Source organism: Falco biarmicus, chromosome 12, assembly GCF_023638135.1.
Source record: "Falco biarmicus isolate bFalBia1 chromosome 12, bFalBia1.pri, whole genome shotgun sequence".
Taxonomy (NCBI): Eukaryota; Metazoa; Chordata; class Aves; order Falconiformes; family Falconidae; genus Falco; species Falco biarmicus.
In genome coordinates, this window is record NC_079299.1 from 8,588,641 (window position 1) to 8,609,243 (window position 20,603).

The following is a 20,603-nucleotide window of genomic DNA, read 5'->3' on the forward strand; positions in this document are numbered from 1 at the left end:
TTATTTTAAATTAGCACATGCACTTCACATCACCTTTGTACATGCTGCAGGTGTCCACAGTACAAAAACCTCTTCCTGTAATGAAAACTCTGCATGGTTCTAAGTGTAAATCTGATGTGATGTGTCATGGGATCAAACAGGCTGATTACTCGACAGGAGAGGGAACCTGCTTCTAAAACAAGCTTCCTCTCCCTTCCCAAAAAAGCCGGGAAGGCAAGGTGGCAGTCCGACAGGCACCTCCAAGTCCTCACTGGAAAATACTCTGACATATATCAAAGAAAGGGTTCATCCCATTTCCAAACCCTGAGCTCCTCATTAGGCATTTATTTGTCAGATTGAGACTGCAACTTGTTCAGTGGAAACAGTGAAAAACATTCATTTGTCTGTACGGTACAGGATCAAGGCTTAAGTCAAGATGTGTCTATGGATAAACCTGATCTAAATTATTGCATATTTGGAAAAAAATTCCTGTTGATGGCAATGCAATTGGTCTTGTCCAAAAAGTCATCCATCACCCATTGGATGCAGTGCAAAGAGACTGAAGGGAAGCTCCATTTTCTTTTTAAGTATAAAAGAAGTTTGCTGCCAGAATGATGTATCACATTAACCTGCTAATTATCCAAACTTACATTTCATAAACAAGTAAACCCAAAAGAGAGACCTTCCTCAGACATAAGCTACCTTAACTGGGCTAGAGATTAGCAGTTAAAAATCACAGCCATGGAAGGGAACGATGGTTGAGCATTCAACCATTCTTATTACTCTGGAAGTATTAAATCACTGCCTTTGCATTTTTGGCATACTCCTGTGTAAGGTTCATAATTATTTTGGCTGCCCCCCACAAAACCTTGGCTGCACTAAAAACTTCACCCCAAACCCTCCAAACTCAAACAAAACTGGTCAAAACTAGAAAAAAGAAAGGCAGAAAAAGGGTCAAACCCAGAAAAAAATAGTGAAACCTGGACAAACACCCAGAAAAAAAACAAACAGGAAAAAACTGGGAACAAACCCTGGGAAAAAATCCTGGGAGAAAAAAAAAAAAAAGAAAACAAGAAAAGGAAAAAAAAAAGCAAACCCCCAAGAAGCAGAGCCCTGAGTTTGCTCCTCCTAAAACTACATGGCATCTATCTCGTTAACATCTTATTACGATACGTAAACACCCCTAAAGGTGTCAAGAGTGAAAGATTAGGGATGAATGAAAAAACAGTTGCATTCTTTTCCACTCTCTTCATCTAAATGTAGATACAACTGATAAGACATACCAGTTCAGGGCTCTGGATGCCCCTGCACCTGCTACTGTGACTGTCCCAACAACATGTAACCCAGCAGTGAAAAGGGAACTCTTTGTGATCCTTATAGATTCTACAAAGTACTTCAAATGCCGCCTGGCAATCAACAGGCCGGTCCCGGAGCTGTAGTGCCACTAAGCGCTGTCGAGATGCCCTTTCAGCAAACGAACCCCTGCCCTGTGCTCTGGTATCAACTTAAAAATGATTTTTTTTTTTAAGCGTAGTGAAAAGGGGCCAAGTTGAAACAGGCCAGCCAGTCAAAAACCTATCTGGATTACTTCTTGCTGTCAAGCAGCTGGGCTAATTTTGACTATTAAAGTTTTCATTTGACTAGAGATCTAACAGCAGGCCCACTGTCTTCAAGGACTAATATTGCCTCTGGCTGCTTCTCAATACCAACCAACAGTCCAACTTTTTCTGGGCTAAAACTCAATCTGTTTGTCCAACCCGAGCTAGGCACCATCTGGGACACAGAGCCACACCATCCTCAGCAAACAGGCCAGGCCAGTCACACCATCCTCGCTGTAGCTACCTGCAGACTGAGGGAAAACTCTACAGAGAAGTTCTCTAACATCCCAAAAGTGACCTCAAAACTCGGGGATTTGGGACCCCTTTACAGCACACACCTAACAGATCTCCAATCTTACGTCACAATGCATCTCTGGGTTAGTTGGGATTTCACTCACAAGCCAAGGAAGATGGAAGAAGATGGATGCAAGTGTGGGACTTCACCGTTTTCCAAGAGTGTCATGAAATGCAGACCTTACAAACGTCATGAAATGTGGACCTTTGTAAATGCTTCTCACCCTGTATCAAGGGAACGAAACCAAAGTCTGTATCCACTGCATCTGCAATTATTGACACCGCAAAAACAATCTAAAAAACTGGGTTTGGCGTGGTAATAGTTTCTATTCCTTCCATGATATCATTTCAACCATTTTGCACTATGCTCTGACCTTGTTACAAGCCACCTTGCTAGGAGCCCACCACTTTCCCACCTGCATGCGCTTGTCACCAAAATGAATTACCACTTTGCATTAGTGGCTTGAATAGTCTCCTGATAGAAACTGCAGGAAGAGCAGAAAATGGTGCAAAACTCAAAATGATGTATAATCGCCAAAATGCTACAACTTCAGCTGTCAAGGGTTCTAATTAGAGTTGGGACAAGGCAATGTTAGCTCAGCTGCCTCTGAACACACCTGTTTCAATTTAATTTGCAGTAATTAGGTAGCTTAGGGCACCAGGAAAGAAAAAATGCTGTTCACTTACTGTTTCAAATAGCCGAGTTTTCATGTGCCATTTAAAATCCTGTTTTTCAGAACAGACTGCTGACTTGCTAATGCTAGCAAAATGAAATAAAGCAAAATATTTTTAGCAGCAGGAAGTTGTTACTTGCTACTGCCAATTACATGCCTTGTACTTGAACAGTGACATTTTTTCCCCTTTGCTTATTCTTCAAGATAGGTAAAAGCTGGCTTCGGTCTCAGTGCATGAGGATTTGAACAAAACTCTTCGTCCCCCGGACTTGGCGGACTCTTCTGGAGTCATAGCCAATACTGGCAGCAATCTGCTGTGACAGAGCAAACAACAGTGTCCTAGATCCACTCTTCAAAAAAGGGGAAAGGAGAAGATTAAGCAAGAGACCTGGATCTATTGGCTTTGGCAAAAGGCTGAATACCTTGTCATGCTCAGAAAATTACTGAATTTGGGGAGAAGAAAATGGGGCAGAGGGGGGAAAATAATAATAATAATAATGATAATAAAAAGCATTAAAATTACTTAAGAATATTTATACTCTGAGTTAATTTATCAAACTGACACAGAGATGAATCATCCACCATAAAAGTAATGGGATACAAGTTTTCTTTATATCACAATCATTATTTACAACTCTTAAATATTCAGAGGAGTCAAGTATCCTCATCTTTCAATTTAAAATGCGATCTTGCAAGCCAAAGTAAAACTGTTGGCAAAAATAAGTTTCTAAAGGAACAGTGCCCAAAGAATGATATCTTCAAAACCAGAATAGATTTTAACAATCATGATGGCACTGTTTTGTTTTTCATTTAAACCTACACTATAAACCACACAGGGCTCAAGCAACTCACATAAAGCTACATCTCCGAGTAACAAAACAATGAAAGCAGGTAATAACAAGGGCCTGTGCTATAGCTAGACGCAGCTACTTACGACTTTTGAAACTACAACACAAACCTCAGTTGCTGGGGTTTTTTTGTTGGTTTTTTTGAGGCACCATACAATTCTGCTTTGATGTAGGTTAATTCCCACATGCTGAGAATCCAACTGAAGGCAATACGACTCCTCAAGTAAAAGTCCATCACTTTAATAATTGTCCAGCTTTAATGCCATTAGAAAGCCAACCATACCACTGTATACTTTTCCATCTTAGAACACACACAGAGACACACAAAAAATCTGGGAAATCCACAGCAATGCTTCCTGAATACTGTTTTGATTATTTAGGAATGGTTTTACTATTAGCAGTCATTATTTTCCATAGACTAATGTGGATGTGTACTTAAAAACTGGACAAGAAAACAGAAAAAGAAACCCGTATGATAAAATGAGTGTGAATAGTCAGCACCATCATTTTACCACTTCAGTGAACTTCATGAAATAAAATAGTATCTACCTGAAGCTTTGCTTATATAACATATATGGAACACTCATATATATAAGCCACACAAGATCTTAAAACCACAAAAATCAGGAAGTATATGAAAGCTTATCTTCTTTTATTCGTTTGTCTTTGCTGCCTCAACAGGTAATTTTTTTACAATCCAGGTTTTTAGTTTTTCTATTTCGGTTCTGTTTAACTCATGATTAAGATTTGGAAAACTATGAAGTGATGCTGATACTCCCAGTGACTTCAACATCTTGTTGGTCTCTTCACCCCATGAGTAGAGAACTAGTTCATCAGCAGTTCCATGACACTGAAATAATTCTGGAAGAACACCTTCATTTCTTTTCAAAGCCTAAATGGAGAAGAAACACAGCCACACATATCACTAAAAATTTTAAAAGAATAGTTACAATTACATGGTGACAACTTCCATAGCATTTCATTTATTAACCTGGTTCTAGCGGTCATATCGTACTATCTCTACAAAAATAAAAAATAAATATTGGAAAAAACTGTACTTCAAATTCCAATGTGCTAACTCTTGACAAACAATAGGGTGTACTTTAAGGTCTGTGTCTCTCTCTAAATAAGAGAAATAGAAAAAATTCATGACAGTAGATGGAGCTCATGAGTATTGTAATTCTCACAAAATTTCAAAGAATAGTTACACTTGCATGGACTCTAAGGACAACTTGCACAGCACTTCATTTGCTAATCTACCTTCTACACTGACTTACTTTGAATAAAATAATTGTACCGTCTGTGCAAAAAAGCAACAAAACACCATGTAAGGACAGCTTTAAAGCCTCACTTCCCTAATATTCTGCTTATTTATTTCCAGGAAATGTCATAAGTTAAGAATATTAATCAATTGCCTCAGATGAATAAACACGCTATATGCAATTTTAATGATCATGTTTTTCTTTCAGCTCAGCAGTTTTTCTGTGAAGTCCACCACACACTCACCTGGTAAACAGCAGATTCTTTGTTGAGAAAACTAGACAAAGCAAATACACCTGCCAGATCTTGATGAAACCTATATGCTAAATGCATTGCCATTCCACCTCCCATCGAAAAGCCTCCTAGGATGCAACAACAGAAACAAAGATTGGATTTTACTATATGTCTTTGTAACCCAGTGTCCAACTTATTTCTATCTTCAAACTTGTTTCTTTTATACACAATGCAATCAAAAACCATCTTGACTAACATAATGATTACACTGATCTTAAAGCATAATTCAGTTAAGAAGTTGGATATCTAAAGTACTGCTGAAAATTCATTACTGAGAGAGAAAAACAATTAAAAAAAATCAGCTAAAATGCCATTACTTTAGAAGCCATTCATGTATGATCCCTACCAGACAGCTGGAAACATGTGGCCATATATTCTCTGATGTTAACAAAGCAAAACTCTACGGATAATTTTCACTGCTTTTTAGTTCAACTTGTTTTTCCCCTAGGCTAGCAGCAATCACACATGCAAGATCTGTATCACTATTGTACATAACCAATGAACATTCACCACATTAGACTAGTACACAGAGCTGGATGGTTTTTTTTGTTGTTGTACCTTAGGATATATAATAGATAGGGAAAAATGCAATGTACCCCACCTGAGATTTAATAGGACTTCTGAATTAATGGCCTTCTGTGTTCCATATGTCTCTTCAGCTGTACTAACTCCTTACACCAGATAACTCCTCAGGGACAATTTTTACATGACAAATGTTTATTCATTAAGGAAGAAATCCTGCATACCACTTCACAAGGACACAGTATGTAGGTTATCGTATTGATTGCATCCAGACAAGAAGTAGGGTGAACAATGACTGGCTGCTGAAGTATCTTCTAGCACAGAGATGGCAACCAGCAGAAAGGTAATGACCGCAGCTCTACTTAGACCAGCACTAGCATCCATGGTGCTGGTGATACAATTGGTTTGTGCCAGGTAGTTAACTGGTGTAATCAGTTGCATAATACTGAGCCCAGACGTTTTCACCAAGAGACATGAAATCAGGGACTGAAGAAGAAATACAAAACCAGTAGACAAAATACCAAACCATTTCAGCTTGTTACCTTTTGAAGTGATTAAAATGAGACTCCAGAATGGGAGTGGCTCTTTTGCAAGGGCTATATAAGTCCTCTAGGCCTGACTTCTGTGCTACGCTGAAGTCTGGCATGGGTGCTAAACAAAACCTGGCCAGGAAGCAGTGCCCCTGCAGCACCAAATCCGAGCCAAATGATGCCCTGCAACTTTAGTACTTCACTGGATCCTGGGACCACACCAGGAATCTCTGGTGCACACAAGCTCAAGAGGCAGAAAACACTGCGTTTTGTAAATATTAACTGGGTCACAGTGAGGCTGTTCCTAAAGGGAAATCCTCTTCCCGCATGTTTGTATCTGCAAGTTCCAGCAGGTCTGAGGCCCTGCTAGCTCACAGTCAATCCCACATTATGACTGGAAGATTTGGCTGGATTTGTGTAGGAAATTTTCCTGAAAACACTAGACTAATCCAGACATAAAGTGTGTTCTTTCTTTCTCCCACACATTATTTTTTGATTTCTGATGATTTCAGATCAGAATTTCTACTGAGTTTCTGACTCTTCTTTTTACTTACTGTCACCTTGTAGTCTTGATACAATTATGGCCAGAAGTGGTAACTGCAGGTTCCTGACTTACAGAAGTTGGATCTTAAGAGAGAAAGAGCAAGACCACGCAACATGGAAGACTGGAATCTCGCTTCCCTTTTTCAAACAGTCCTTAACTGAATTAAGACAGCTGTATCCTCAAACTAGGAGATACGGCCTGGGATCCCCTACCTATGCACCCAGGGGGCTGACAATACCCTGATATTTACCTTCAGTAAATAAAGCCAGGACCTGTTTACCCTACGAATCAATCTTTAACCAGCTCAATGATAAATGTAGTATGTTTAAGTGCCCAGTGGCAGTTCAGAAACAAAGGTAGTACAGGAAAAATAGGAATGAATGTGGGTGAACAAGTTTAGAGCAGACCTTAGAAACAACAGCACCTGAAATGTTGAATAGCTTGTCTTCACAAAAATAAAAATATTGGAAACACTACTGCAAGCCTTTCATCTGCATCACTATTTCCTACCAGATATGTTCTCCTATCACACATAAAAGAATTCTACAATGAAAAAAAAACTGATAAATGCTGCATGTGTCATAGTGATCACAAAAATTCAACATCATTGACCCCACAATCACAGACAGAGAAAAATTTAGCCTTCTGAGAAAGTATGTAAGATATAACAGCTACACAAAATTCCTATGTAAACAACATCATTTTGTGCTGAAGTTTCCTTTATGCTCTTCTGTGGAGTCTGATCATTTACTTCATTTCCTTTTGATCATTCTGGATAATGCTGTCATCCCCAAACCCAGAAAGTATCACTTATACTCTAAGAGACCACTTTGCATTTGCTTACAAATAACTACATATATACTTTGTCCACATATAAAATGAAGTCCACTTTAAGTATTTTAGAATACAGGAAAAAAGCTGCATTGAAAACTCATTACTAGTTTGTAAATGATTTAATCTAAAATTTTGTACCCAGTTAGTCACACTCTGGCAACACTATCTGCAATTACTCACCAGCAGTCTTTGACAATGCAGTCACCTTCTGTTTAGAAGAATATTAGGTAATGGTTCTTTTATGTGGCTCACGCTACTATGACAAAATGTAATACAAAAGACAAGTTCTTTGAATTTGGTTTTCCAGGGGAAAACCTGAAGTTTATCACTTGATACCGTAACAGTCTCTGAGTAAATGCTGTATAGCACATGCTATATTTGAATGAGCATTTCTAGTTGGAGACAATTTTTTTCTATTACAAGAAGTATTTCAGTAAAAGCATAAATTTGACATAAAACACGCTCAGTCAAGAACTTTTTGCAAGAATTCAAATTTTGGATTAAGGAAAAGTAAGAAGCAGGTACAGATATTACACAAAAAAAAAACTTACGAAGTGGCAGTCAGAATGTAAGCAAAACAGAGAAGTACAAGTATGCTTATACACACCAATGATCTCAGCATAAAGGATATGTAAACCTCACAGCACTGCTAAGCAGATTGCGTCATGAGTGTTAAGGAAGATCGAAAATGACACAACATTTCAACCTTAGATGGGCAGAACAGAACAAGTCCTTTGCTTGAGACCAATCTAGTCCCAAGCATACAATGGGTATGCACAGTTCAGAATTTGCCAATAGATTTCACATAAAAAGTATATTAATTTTCCATTTTCCCCCTTATATCTGTTTTTCAAAAGTTCTATTTTTAAAAAGATCTGTGAATAATGCTTCAAAACAACTAGAAATTGTTGGCTCTATAATATTCAGGATACCAGTTCAGAAAAGGCAGCTAAGAATCTGCATTTATTTCCCTGCTTTACAAAAGAAGTTTATGCACAGGCTAAGAGATAAGCACATACAAAAACCCAATTAAGTATAGAAATTTTCTTCCAGTTGCAAAGAAACTTCACTCAAGTTCATGTTTATGACCTTAAATCTGCTTCTGTGTAGTGTTGGTTTCTAGGTAATACCCTTATGCAGTGAGAAGAATGCTGCCTGTAACTTGCTTTCCTAGTTGAGGAAGATCTGCTGAAATCACAGGATCGTCACGCTTCCAAATTAAAGAATTTGAATCAGAAGGAAACTTCCATGCAATACTTTACTAAAAACAAAACATTCTTTGCTGCAGTATTACCTGTAACTATGTTAAGGTAACCCCAGCCATACGGTGATGTAACACTGAGTGAAGAGAGATTCAATTTCTCGTATGCAATTTATTCCTGCTTGGATAAAATGGAAACCCTCATCACAGCTGCCATTTTTCAGTGATAAAACCTTCTTTCCAGAGCTTGTAAATGGTTTTAGGAGCCTTTTAAACTTCAAAGTGTTTGTATAAAGTCTTGAGCTCATTTCTGCTAAAGATCTTGATTTATATTAATTTGCTCCTCATTTGTATCTGTCTTAAATGATAATCTGGTCCATGATGACACTTCAACATTATATCAAGTTCAGGAAACCAAATATTTACCTACTGTCAAACTTCAGCTTTATTCATTTCTTTGCATTTGGTCTAACAATATTTGGGTTTGTATCTCAGAAAATGACTAACTTTATTATCTAGCACAAAGGTTTCCTTATTTAGTCTCTCTCTTGTGTCCTGTATACATAAGAATGCTAAAAACTCTGCCTTCTCCCCCATGCTCCACTTTAGTGCCTGCAATGACCTATTCCTGAGTTCAGAAAGCTCTTCAGGTTTTCTTCCTTCATTACAGAAAAAACACCTCTCTAACACACACAGGTTTGACACTGCCAATTGTTTCCTGAGCCATATAGATCTGACTGTAAAGTGCCTTAGTCAATTTGTTATAGATAATTATTATGGACTTAGGAAACAACAAACCAGATCATTTTTTCCATCTTTCCAATATAATTTTAAGATGTGATCAAAGCTGGTTTCCATACTAGAAATCACAGCCATATGAAACAGATTTTAGTTATTAATCACATTTAGTGCATGAATTCTGCCATCTGCACTGAGTAGAGATCTTCTGAACCTTGCAGAAACAGACCTTGAGGACTTCTCACATTAATATTAGTGGCAGAGGTAGAAACTGCTTTATTACAGCACAGAACCAAAAGAGGAAGAGAAGAAGCTAAGCCCCTGACTTTGATGCGATAAGTATTTGGACTTGGGAGTACGGGTAGGTTTTGCTGTGTTTATTTTTAGCAGTTTCTCTCTTGTAGTTGTTCTTCATCTTCCCTGGATTTCTTCAGATTTGTCAGTGCAGCTTTAGTAACAAAGTGGCAAGAGATGAATGCTACAGCATACAGTGCCTGTGCCAGCACAGTGCAAGGAGAGACAAATATCCCTCTGTTGTATAACGCTACCCCAGCACAGTTAGAAATTGTCCTTGCTCGTTCTGTTATCATCACAACACATTACACACTCTTGCCTCATTTTCTTTCCATTCTCCCTGCAATTTTCATTCTCAATTTCTCCTTTCTTTAGATATTTCAGCTTAAATTTCTTTCTTGGTTTGTTATCAGGAATTTTTCCCTAAAGCTACATTTTAGTTTACTTTCCGCCTTCCCTTGGGATGTTCTGTGATTTACCTTCTATTAATGACAACAGCAAAACCTTGTTCTACACATCATCCACAAAGAAGCTGACTTTCTGGTTTGACCTTCCTTTTTCATCCATGAATGGAAGCATTATATACATTTAACAGTGTTCATATATGAATATCAGCAAAGAATACAAATGCCAGTGGAACAGCAAATTTGTTCTCTGCAGAACTCCCTGAACACTGCTCCTGTGTAAGTGCCCAAACATGTACTTTGTCTCAAGTGGATTTCCTCACAGCGGCAAGTTTCTCCTTTTAATCTATTCATGAAACTTCACTAATGTTCCACACTAGCAGAAGTGCATGAATGGTTTCCACCTTTGGTAGACTTATGTTTGTTACTCAGTAACTAAGAGTCTTTACAAGAACAAAAGCAACTTCCCTTCACTGGCTCAGCCACATCCTCTTGTTAGGAACATGAATCAATTTGCTATCCAACTTTCTCGCCAGCCAAAACCCATTTTGAAATGCATATTTAAGTGGTACAAGTTTTACCACTTTCTTGTAAAAACAAGTGTATAATAGTTTAATGTATCAACTCGTAGCAAAACCAGAACCAGGTATGGTTTTATTTCCAACTGATATGAGTAGTAGAGGGGAACGCAACATGTATACCTAAGGAATCATCTTTTTTAGCACTAGAAGGAAAGTAAAATCCCTGAGAAGTCTGAAATCAGTTTTTACTGAGATGTTACTCTACATCTATAGCTTGCTTTATTTACCTAGTGTGCTTTCTTGGTTGTTTCGGGGATGACAGCACAGCCCTGCTGCAATACTTACCTGTCATTTTTTACAGTCAGCATAACTGCACAACATGGAAAAAAAGAATAATCTACTCTTTATACTCACGGTATTCATGATTTTAAACTGCATCACAGAGAAGAAACTAGAAACTAGACTCTCTAAAGCAAAGAATAGTGAAGCACAGGAACAGGTTGCCTTGGAAAGTTGTGAACCTGCCATTAATAGAGGTCTTTTAGAAGTATTCAGAAAAGCAAAGGTAAGGGTTTGCCTAATTAGAGCTGAACCTGCACTGACACATGAAGATGGATTAGCAAATGTTGCTAGTCCTCACTCGTCTATGAATCTGTAGGCACGACTGCGAAGAAAGAACACATTAACGTGCACTCTGTGGCATGTCTACACATGACTCTCAAGCATTTAAAAGCCCCTACATCCATTTACTTCTCCACTGAATTCAGGCATTTATTGAAGATGAGTCAGCATATGTTTTCAACAGAGTTTCTACTAAGGCTGAAGAGATCAGAATCCAATTCACTTCATAATTCTTTTTTTCCCAAAGCCATTATCTGATGATAATATGTGATGACAATAACATCATTAAATTACTTTTGGTTTTACTGCTGTATGCCTTCATTACTCCAAATCTTCACTATCATTTGCTAAGTCTGTCATTCACCATGCAGACTGAAACTGAGAACGTGCCACCTTTGCAAGACTCTCATTTCTAGATACATTAGTACAGTCACCGTCAAGAGCTGGGAAACAAAGTGACAAGTGGTGGATCCTACTGATTAAAATTATTAGCATTTTTACCTCCTACTGAACAATTTAGGAAGGAAACAAACATTCATTTGTCAGTGTTTATTGCCTGCATATCAGGAGGTAAAAGGAGTAGTAGCGAGACAAAAGAGATAAATGGCCAGTTCAGATGCAAACAAACAAGGGGAGCAAACATTTGCCCTGAAGTACAAATGCAATGCAAATTTACACTGATGCACTGGAATTTAATGAAATGTTTGCTGGTATTGTCGGGAAGATGGACTAACAGTACTGGTTTGAGCCCAGCACCTCATAAGCATAATTTAGATAAACCACAAAGCCACGTAATGGGTGGTACAGAAAGAGAAATCTCATTTGAATTGCAGTGACAAATGGCAACATAAACCCATGATTTTACCCTGTGACAGCAAGGCAGCAAGTGCCTTTAAGTGAAAGACATTTTCCTAATAAAGACAGAAGATACAAGATTAACAAGATAAGAGAATAAGAGTAACAGCAAAAGGCTTCGAAGCCAAAGACATAAAATACCAAGACTGTAGGTGATGTAGTTTGCCCAACATTTTAACTATTTACTGTTGATTTATCTTCCCATATTTACAGAATCCTCTTTCTCTGCGATGTCAAAGCCAAGACAGTCTCTCCCCATCCCATTCTCACACACACTGAGAGAGATGGAAATGCTAATATTTACAAGAAGCACAGAACTTTCATGTTATTTCCACCATGGTTCAGTAGCAATGTAAGAAGTCTAGCAATAAACAAAAAGTGGTTGTGTGTCTTGTGTTATTGTTACAGTACAAGGGGTCAGGAATCATGCATGTGTTTTTTGGCATGTAGTCAAATCTACAAGACTGTTATGGAAAGTTTATTTTCACTGGCTGCCTACACAAGTGACTACAGGTGGCGAGGCCAACAGGCTTGGATCAGCATTTCTGCACTACACAAAAAAGTGACCTGTAGAAGTAAGAAAGTAGCACTAAATTAAGAACAAAAAAGAGAACAAAAAAAGATTGCCTTTCACTAAAGTGTAGTTAACTAAAGTGTTGTGGTTTAACCCCAGCTGATAACTAAGTACCTGCAGTCCCTCGCTCACTCCCACCTCACCCAGAGGATGGCGAGAAGAATCTGAAAGGAATGTAAAACTCAGGTGTTAACAACAATTTAATTACTGAAATAAAATAAAACAAAACCAACAATAATAATAACCTTAACAGTTACCATGAAAAGGAGGGAGAACGGGAGAGGAATGAAATCCAAAGGGAAGGGAGAAAAGAAAAACAAATGATGCACAATACAATTGCTCACACCTGCTGCCCGATGCCCAGCCAGTCCCTGAGCAAGGATCGGCAGGCCCTGGCCAGTGCCCCCGGTGTCTATACCCAGCGTGATGTCCCATGGTACGGAACATCTCTTTGGGAAGTTCAGCTCAGCTGTCCTAGCTGCATCCCCTCCAACCCTTTTGCTGCCAAGGCCTGAGAAACTAAAAAGTCCTTGACTTAGAGTAAACATTACCTGTCAACAACTAAAAACATCAGTGTGTTATCAACATTGCTGTCACATCAAATCCAAGACACAGCACTGCACCAGCTACTAAGAAGAAAATTAACTCTATCCCAGCCAAAACCAGGACATAAAGCAAGCACTATCAGAATGCTCCAAATGTGAGAGTGGCCATTTCTTTCAAGAGCTTCTAACATATTATTGAATAGGACTGTTGAAATCTTTGACATTTTCCACCGAAGGGAAGTTATTTTATAATGCACTATCGCTATGGAAGCAGTTTAAAAAAAACAAACAAACCCAAACAAACCCAAGAAAACAAAACAAAGCAAAACCACCACCACCTGAAAAACCAACTCCAGCTTTAAATAGAAAAAGAACTGATTGTCCCACATTTCAAACTCTGGTTATTTGCTTGCTTAGCTAATTTAGCAATGAATTCAAGCATTTAAAAAGAAAGAATACATCTAGTTTTTAAGGAGGGATACTATCAAGGCTCCAAGTGTCAGAATGTGACTAATTTTATCATCCTCTTTTACCTCCAAAGTCAATATACAGCTCTTTACAGGATTATTTGCAAGTGCTTTTGCCAGGAAGACCAGCAAGAGTAACTCAAAAAGAATGTTTGGCTAAAAAGTGACTTCCATTATCAAATTCTGGGGATGATATAATTATTTTTGAATAATTATATACTGCAGTCACTTTCCCTTCCTTCCTCTTCCAAGGTCAGGGGAAATAAACCTTAATGAACCAGAAGTTTACTTCTTTCAAACAACTTCTGTATTAAATGGAAAGCAACTCATGAAATTGTCAGGAAATAGGAATGGGTAGGTGAGCCATGTACTACTGTGTACTACTTGTTACACTAAATTGATACGGAGGTTTTAATAATAAGACACTATTTACCTTGAGTAAATTAAGTAATTTAATTCTTTAGAAGTAGATACGTTGAGCAGCTGTTAAAAACAAAGCTGCACCAGTATTTTCCTTGATATGGAAAAAGAGAAGTGGCATTGCACAATGTGGACTCCGTCCTCAGCTTTAGAGTTCTGCCCTACAAGCAGCCACTTGCGGATTTCAGAGCAAACTGTGCTACCGAAACAAACAGCACAGGCTATAATTTATTTCAGAACAAATGATCTTACTGTACCCACAATCTTGAGCCTTGTGGAAATTTTGAATGGCTCCGGGAGAATCATCCCCCAGAACACCAGGTGCTGGCCTCATTTTCCACTGCTGAGAGCCTGCTTCTGCTTCCCCTCTCTTCCCACTCGCTCTCCTTTGCATAGTGCTCCCTCAGACCCTGCCTTCTTGCCCCACACCTCTGAGCTGTCAGCAGCTGCCCACCTTCCTGCTTGCCTAACACCTTGCTCACCCTCATCTAACAATATCTGACACTCATCCTCAGCCTGTAATTTCTAGTCCGCTCTTCCATAAAAAACCATAACCTTCAACCTTGTTACCCTCCTCATACTCATTTTGTTTTCTTTCCACTCATTAAAACTCCCACTCATTACAAAACAGACAGTCCCATAACCCAGTTCTCCTTAACCCTTTAACAACCGTTTCATTCCTTGTAACTACCTCTTCGTGCAACTGCTTTGCTCTCTTGGCTTCTGTGACCTACTCGAAAAGGCCCCCACTGCTCTTCACAGAACCCCAAGCCCTCCAGTCTCTTCTCTCAACTATTTTGTCTCTACTTTCCATAATAAGACACATACCAGCATTCCCATTCTGGATCTTCAATATGACTCAACATCACTGAATGCACTGACAAAATATCCATAGCAAAATTTCACCTTCATATCTTCTGCTATAATTGTCTTATTTTTCTCTTCACCTCAAGAAGGCTGCCGCCTCCACCTGTACGGTACCAGCAGCCACAAATCCACTGTCTGCTCCCCACCTGTTACCTCGAGCCTCCTCTTCTTGTACCGAATGGATATTCCTGACTTTTTCAAAGAGAAATCTAAAAAGATCTGACAGGACTTAGTTCTTTGGCATTCTAAGCAAGTGACCATATCTTCCATTATCTCCTGTACACCAATCTTGCCCAAACGCGGAAAATTTCAGGCCACCCGTTTCTCCTTTTCCACTTGACGTTACAGTTTGGTGTAGACATACTGACTATACCTTCATAACCAAACCTTGGCCTCGTATTCTCCTTTGATCGAAAATGCTATAAAGCTGTCAGGTGCCTTTACAAAATGCCTAATTTCCTTAAGAAACAATGCCAGAAGACGGGCAATTATTTGCACAAAGTCCCATCTAAAACAACTAAGAATGTCACACTGGGCTGACTCAGAATGATACTAAATCTCCCCTTTATGCACACAAACCTTACAGGATCTCTAAGCTTCATTCTCCACTGCATCAACACTGGTTAATCATAAAAACCACTGCAGAGAAGGTACAGAGTTCACATGGAAGAACACAATCTCGTGCAGCCATAAATGACACTATTCTTTTTCCACTAGTGAATTTCTTATGCATCCACATGGGTCCCCGTCTGAACTTTGGATGGAGTCAATTCAGGCCTGCTTTATTTTGATTGTTGCACCAATATCAGATTGAACTGTGAAGATGTATACATCGAGTCTCTGTCACAGAGGCAAGGAAACAGTGCCTCACTCTAGAAGCCTGAAATCAAAGCTCCCAAGAGTGAGAAAATAAGTGCAATTATTTCTGATTTACAGATGAGGAATGCAAACACACAGATGGGGACTTCCAAAGAATCTACAGGCTGAAACAATCGGCGCATACCAACTTCCTTACTCTGCTTATGACTTGTAAAACAACTTTCATACTCTGCAGTCTCACTATTTTTAATTTTAAAGGCTCCAGAGAAAGGAAAAAAGCCTAGTAGTAAAGTGGATTTGTACACAGAACATCTCCCAGCTCACTCTACAGAAAAGCACCTGCGCTTCTTCAGCTGTTCCAAGCCAGCAGGTATAACACAGGAAAGAAAAATCAAAGAGACTATGCTGACAGCCATCCAAAACAATGCATTCTGCAGCCAGGGCAATGAGCCAAAAAGAGAAAGTAAACAGAGGCCTTCAAAGAGCAACATGGAGCTGGACCAAGAAAAAATGTGGGCTGAATGGTAGTGGCTCCACCATGCAGGATTTTGATGGCATGACTCAGTTGGCCATAAATTTGTAAGTTCCCACGTTAAAGAGTTTTTTTCCCCAACCTGAAACAGTTTGTGGTCTAGGGACGGGACAGGGAGCCAAGGACTTGTAAATTCTCTGTAGCCTCTCCAGGCTACTCCATTGCCCTCGACTCCCATGCCTCAATATCCCCACTATCTATTCCACAGTGGTACTGTGAAAATTACTGGAAATTTGTGGAAATTAAGAGGAACAGAAAGATGGACACATATGAACTATGATGGCTAATACTTCATTTGTTATCAGGTGTTAATCTGTAGTGATGTGCAACATGCAGATTTTTTCCCCACAAATTAACTTAAACCAAAATGACCAGAGCAGAAAGGAAAAGCACATGGTTGTTTAGATGCTCTACCTCCTCTCTCCAAAATACAAGTAATTTTGGGAAAGTATACGCTTCCATCCTTGGAGAGGGCTAAAAGTAAGTAGTACATATTTTTACCATTTCAAATAAATCACTGCCCACTCCGTATTTTAAATAACGGGTAAGGTACAAATGACTATTTACAATAACACCAGTTTTAAGTTACATTTTTGAGGACACTGCTTACAGTTAGCCACATTCCCCACTTGTTACAGGTTTAAATAATGATTCAATATTCTTGAGAATTGGCTGCTGAAGAGGCTGTTCAGAAGTTGCAAGACATGCTCATGAGCTTTCAGGATGAAGTAAATTCAAAGTAGATGATCTCTTAACAATTAAAACCCATTAAAAGAAACACATTAAAACCAAATCTCTCTTACCTATTAGTATCCTGTTCTTTGCAATGCCATTTCTAATCTCATCGTTGATCAAGTCTGTAAGTCCCCGGCACATAGAATCAATACTTTCGATGTGCTCTGGACAGTCATTTGAGATCTTATATCTGTCAAACCACACAGTGGAAAAGGCTCCTTTCATAGGTGTATACGGCCTGGAATGGTGGAAGAAAAGAAAACAAATGATTAACCAAGCATAACATCACAAGCCTTCAGTGTACGTGATACATAAAGACAATTCAGTGTCTCTCCAGCAATGGAGAGAAGGAACCTCCTTCAGATCTAACTCAATTTACATCCAGTCACATTGCACTTCTTTGCATTCAAAATGTGGTCCTTCAAGAACTAAGACAGCATTTTTAAGCTATGTAAAATGCAAGTTTCAGTCAGTGTCAAGGTTGGTCAGCTCAGCTAAACTTTTTTTAATTCTTAACCCTGTGAAGAAGTTCCTAATCCCAAACAAAGGTAAAGTTGTAATCCACCTTGGAATAAGACAAACTGAATTAGCTGCTAAACAAGACACCTTTGTTGGAGCTAGCTTTATGCGATTCAGTTGTCTTGTTGTCAAAATTGACAGGAGATAGGTATTATGAACCACTAGGTGTTTACAAAAACTTCTTCCTTCTCTTGATTTTTCTTTTTCTTAAATAAATACAGCCATCCTCACCTTAATAGGGCAGGTATCTTCATAGAAATAACATGAAGAAATGCCACGTGCTTATTGGATTGGTGCACAGATCAGAAACATGATACTCCACCATAACACTGTGTTGTCAGATTAGTATTTTAAGGGCTTTAATAACATGTTGCCCAAACCTCAGATAATCAAGGAAGCTACAATTCAAAGGAGCCTTTTCTTTGTTTTTAAATAAATATGATGAACAGAGCCCTGAAATCCCAAGAAAGGTGATCTAATTGCCTTACAATGGCTCTAAAATTTAATACCAAACATACTGCTATGAGATCAATGCTTCACCTCAGAACCAAGCCCCCTAAAATCCTTAATTGCAATGTTTAATCAGGGAGAAAATTTTTCATTTTTACTTAAACTCAGATGAGCTCAGATCAGATGACAATCACTGCCTACAGACAGCCCTTGATAAATTTGTCTGGATGGGAACCCACTGAAAACACTAACATTGACTTCTGTGCTCTCTCTGGATTTTTTTCAGTACTAGGATTAAACAAAACCACAACTAGCCTAAAAAGAGAAAGCCGCTATTTTAATTGTTCTTAATGAAGGAACAAATTCTGCCATTATTAATACCAGAGAGGCTTCACATATGTAAATGGCTATTTCTAAAGCAGAAATACCGCCACCACTACACACATACAAAAGGCAGTATACTATTTGCATTGCTCAGACACGAGTCACATATGAAAGAACACAGAATTTCTTCTGCCTGGTGCCATGAACATGAAATAAAGTCCATGACTGAAAAGCTGGCAAGCCAAATCTGAAGAACGAGGCAGCAAACAGCAACAGATGGTTACAGGCAGACTACACTGCTTCATCTTTTTGATGGAAGGAGCACCTAAAATCTACTGTTACTCAAAATGACATACAAATATGTCAGTGTATACAGTGTGTGCCTTAAGTAGCCCCTGATTTGCTTAATTCCAAACAAACCATATACTTAAGCACCCGAATTAACAGGTTTCTTTCAAGTTAGCCCTTGTCTTTAAAACAGAAAAAGGTAACTCCTAAATTAAAGGAAATTCAGTAGAAATATGTTGTACATGCAAGAAGCCAAATTTTAAAAATGTCATTAAAATGCCTTCTTTTTTTTTAACTTCTCTTTAGTATTACCACTGTCTCCAGGATTCTTCCCAAGTGAATTGATCAATACCTAAGAAACAAAATTACAGATCTCCAATTCACAAAAGTAATTTTTTAAGAGGAGATGTTCCAGTCAAAAATATCAACAACAGCAGAATCAGTGGAGTTTTTGGAAGTCACTTGGACAATGTGATGTACAACAGACTAAGCGCTGGGGCAAACAGCATTTAATTCAGTTTTAGCTTCTCTCTCAAACACTTTCACATCAATCCTGGTTAAAATGCTTAGCAGCCAGAGTGCTTAATTTTCTAGTAAAACCAGAGTAACTTACATTTGTCTGAGAAAACATGCATAAGGTCTTAGTATTATTACAACAGGTTCACCCGGGATTTCCATGGAATGAAGATACATATTTGTATTACATCACAGAAATTTGCATTTACATTACAGAAATATAAAAACAGATTTTCCCACAACCGAAAGTCAGAATCAAACAATTGATAAAAAGGAAGAAATCCATTATGAGATTGTAATACTTGATCAGATGATGAAAATCAGGACTTTTAACTTTTGTCTTTGCAAATTCTTCAATAAGACAGATGAAAGACTAATGTGTCAATAGCCCACAGGAAAAGATCCTCAAGCAAATAGACAAGATGCTTTTAGCTGTCTCAAAAACATCTTTGCAACCACTCTTAATTTCTCAGAAATTCATTAAAAATAACCTTTACATAAAGCTGAGAAGTAAGATTCTTTTAATGGTTCACCCAACTGGCACATCTGTTTTAGTCATTCACCTTGTTCCTTAAATAAATCCCTTTGTTAGCTGGCACACTACAACTCAGACATTACCATGGTAAACAAATATGTTTGGCATAGAACCATCTGTACAGATCCAAGAATACAGCACAAAATTTTTTCATACAATTAAACCACAAAAGAAAAAAAATAATAGAAAAATCCCTATATTACAGTGACATGAGAGGCTGGACTGAAATACACAAAAGCAAGAAGTACAAAGTGGAGTGAAAACCCCATCCAGTAAGACCAGCACGGTCAGTTAAGGACAGCATCAGACCAAACGGTCAGCTTTAAATTTGGATTTTTTGCTTTCCCATGTTTAATCAAAATTTGTAACATTAGTCCTGATGTTTTCTTCCTCTGTATCTTGCTTTCTTTATATTCTTTTTTAAGTGATTAAAAAAAATAAATAAAAAAATAAAGCTCTGTGTCTCTAAAACACGTGTGGTTGAAACTTGGAATGAAAATACATAGCCGCTCAAGTTGCGTGGGGTTTTTTTTTTGTTTTTTGTTGTTGTTGCTCGTTTAATGGTGGGAGCGTGTATGTTTTGCTTGCTTTGGAGCACACAAGATTCAAATCTATGTAAGAAAACAAGAACCAAGAACCCTCTCTTCTGGGTACACCTGACTTTCAAACTTGAACACATTTTTAATAGACATTTGAAACACTATTTCCTAACAATTCAACTAAATCTTAACATACGAAAATAGAGAGAAAAGATAACATAATGGAGACATGGCTAAAATCACAGACCGTTTAAGAAACTGCAAGCACCCTGAGGAAAAGAATCTTTAAAATGCTTCCCAACATCCTCAAATCACTCTAGATCATGTTTTCTGATTACAGGTTTTATTTTTTAAGGGTGTGCATTGATCTACAATTGTTTTCTCACACATACACTTCTTGCATGAGACAGCAGTTTCAAGAAGATCCTACACACTTAATATTTGAATGTCTTAAAAGGAAAA

The 20,603-nt window shown here is 38.2% G+C and overlaps 1 protein-coding gene across 1 annotated transcript in view; it reads right to left on the bottom strand.

The window, feature by feature from the left end:
- Window positions 1-4,024: 4,024 nt before the first annotated feature.
- Window positions 4,025-20,603, bottom strand: part of LYPLAL1 (lysophospholipase like 1) — a 29,069-nt gene continuing 12,490 nt past the window's right edge. The window contains exons 3-5 of the mRNA XM_056356921.1: window positions 17,039-17,208; window positions 4,900-5,015; window positions 4,025-4,285 (exon numbers count right to left, since the gene is read on the bottom strand). Of these exons, the coding sequence (XP_056212896.1) occupies window positions 4,046-4,285; window positions 4,900-5,015; window positions 17,039-17,208 (526 nt within the window). The 3' untranslated portion in view covers window positions 4,025-4,045. The remainder of the gene's footprint in view (window positions 4,286-4,899; window positions 5,016-17,038; window positions 17,209-20,603) is intronic.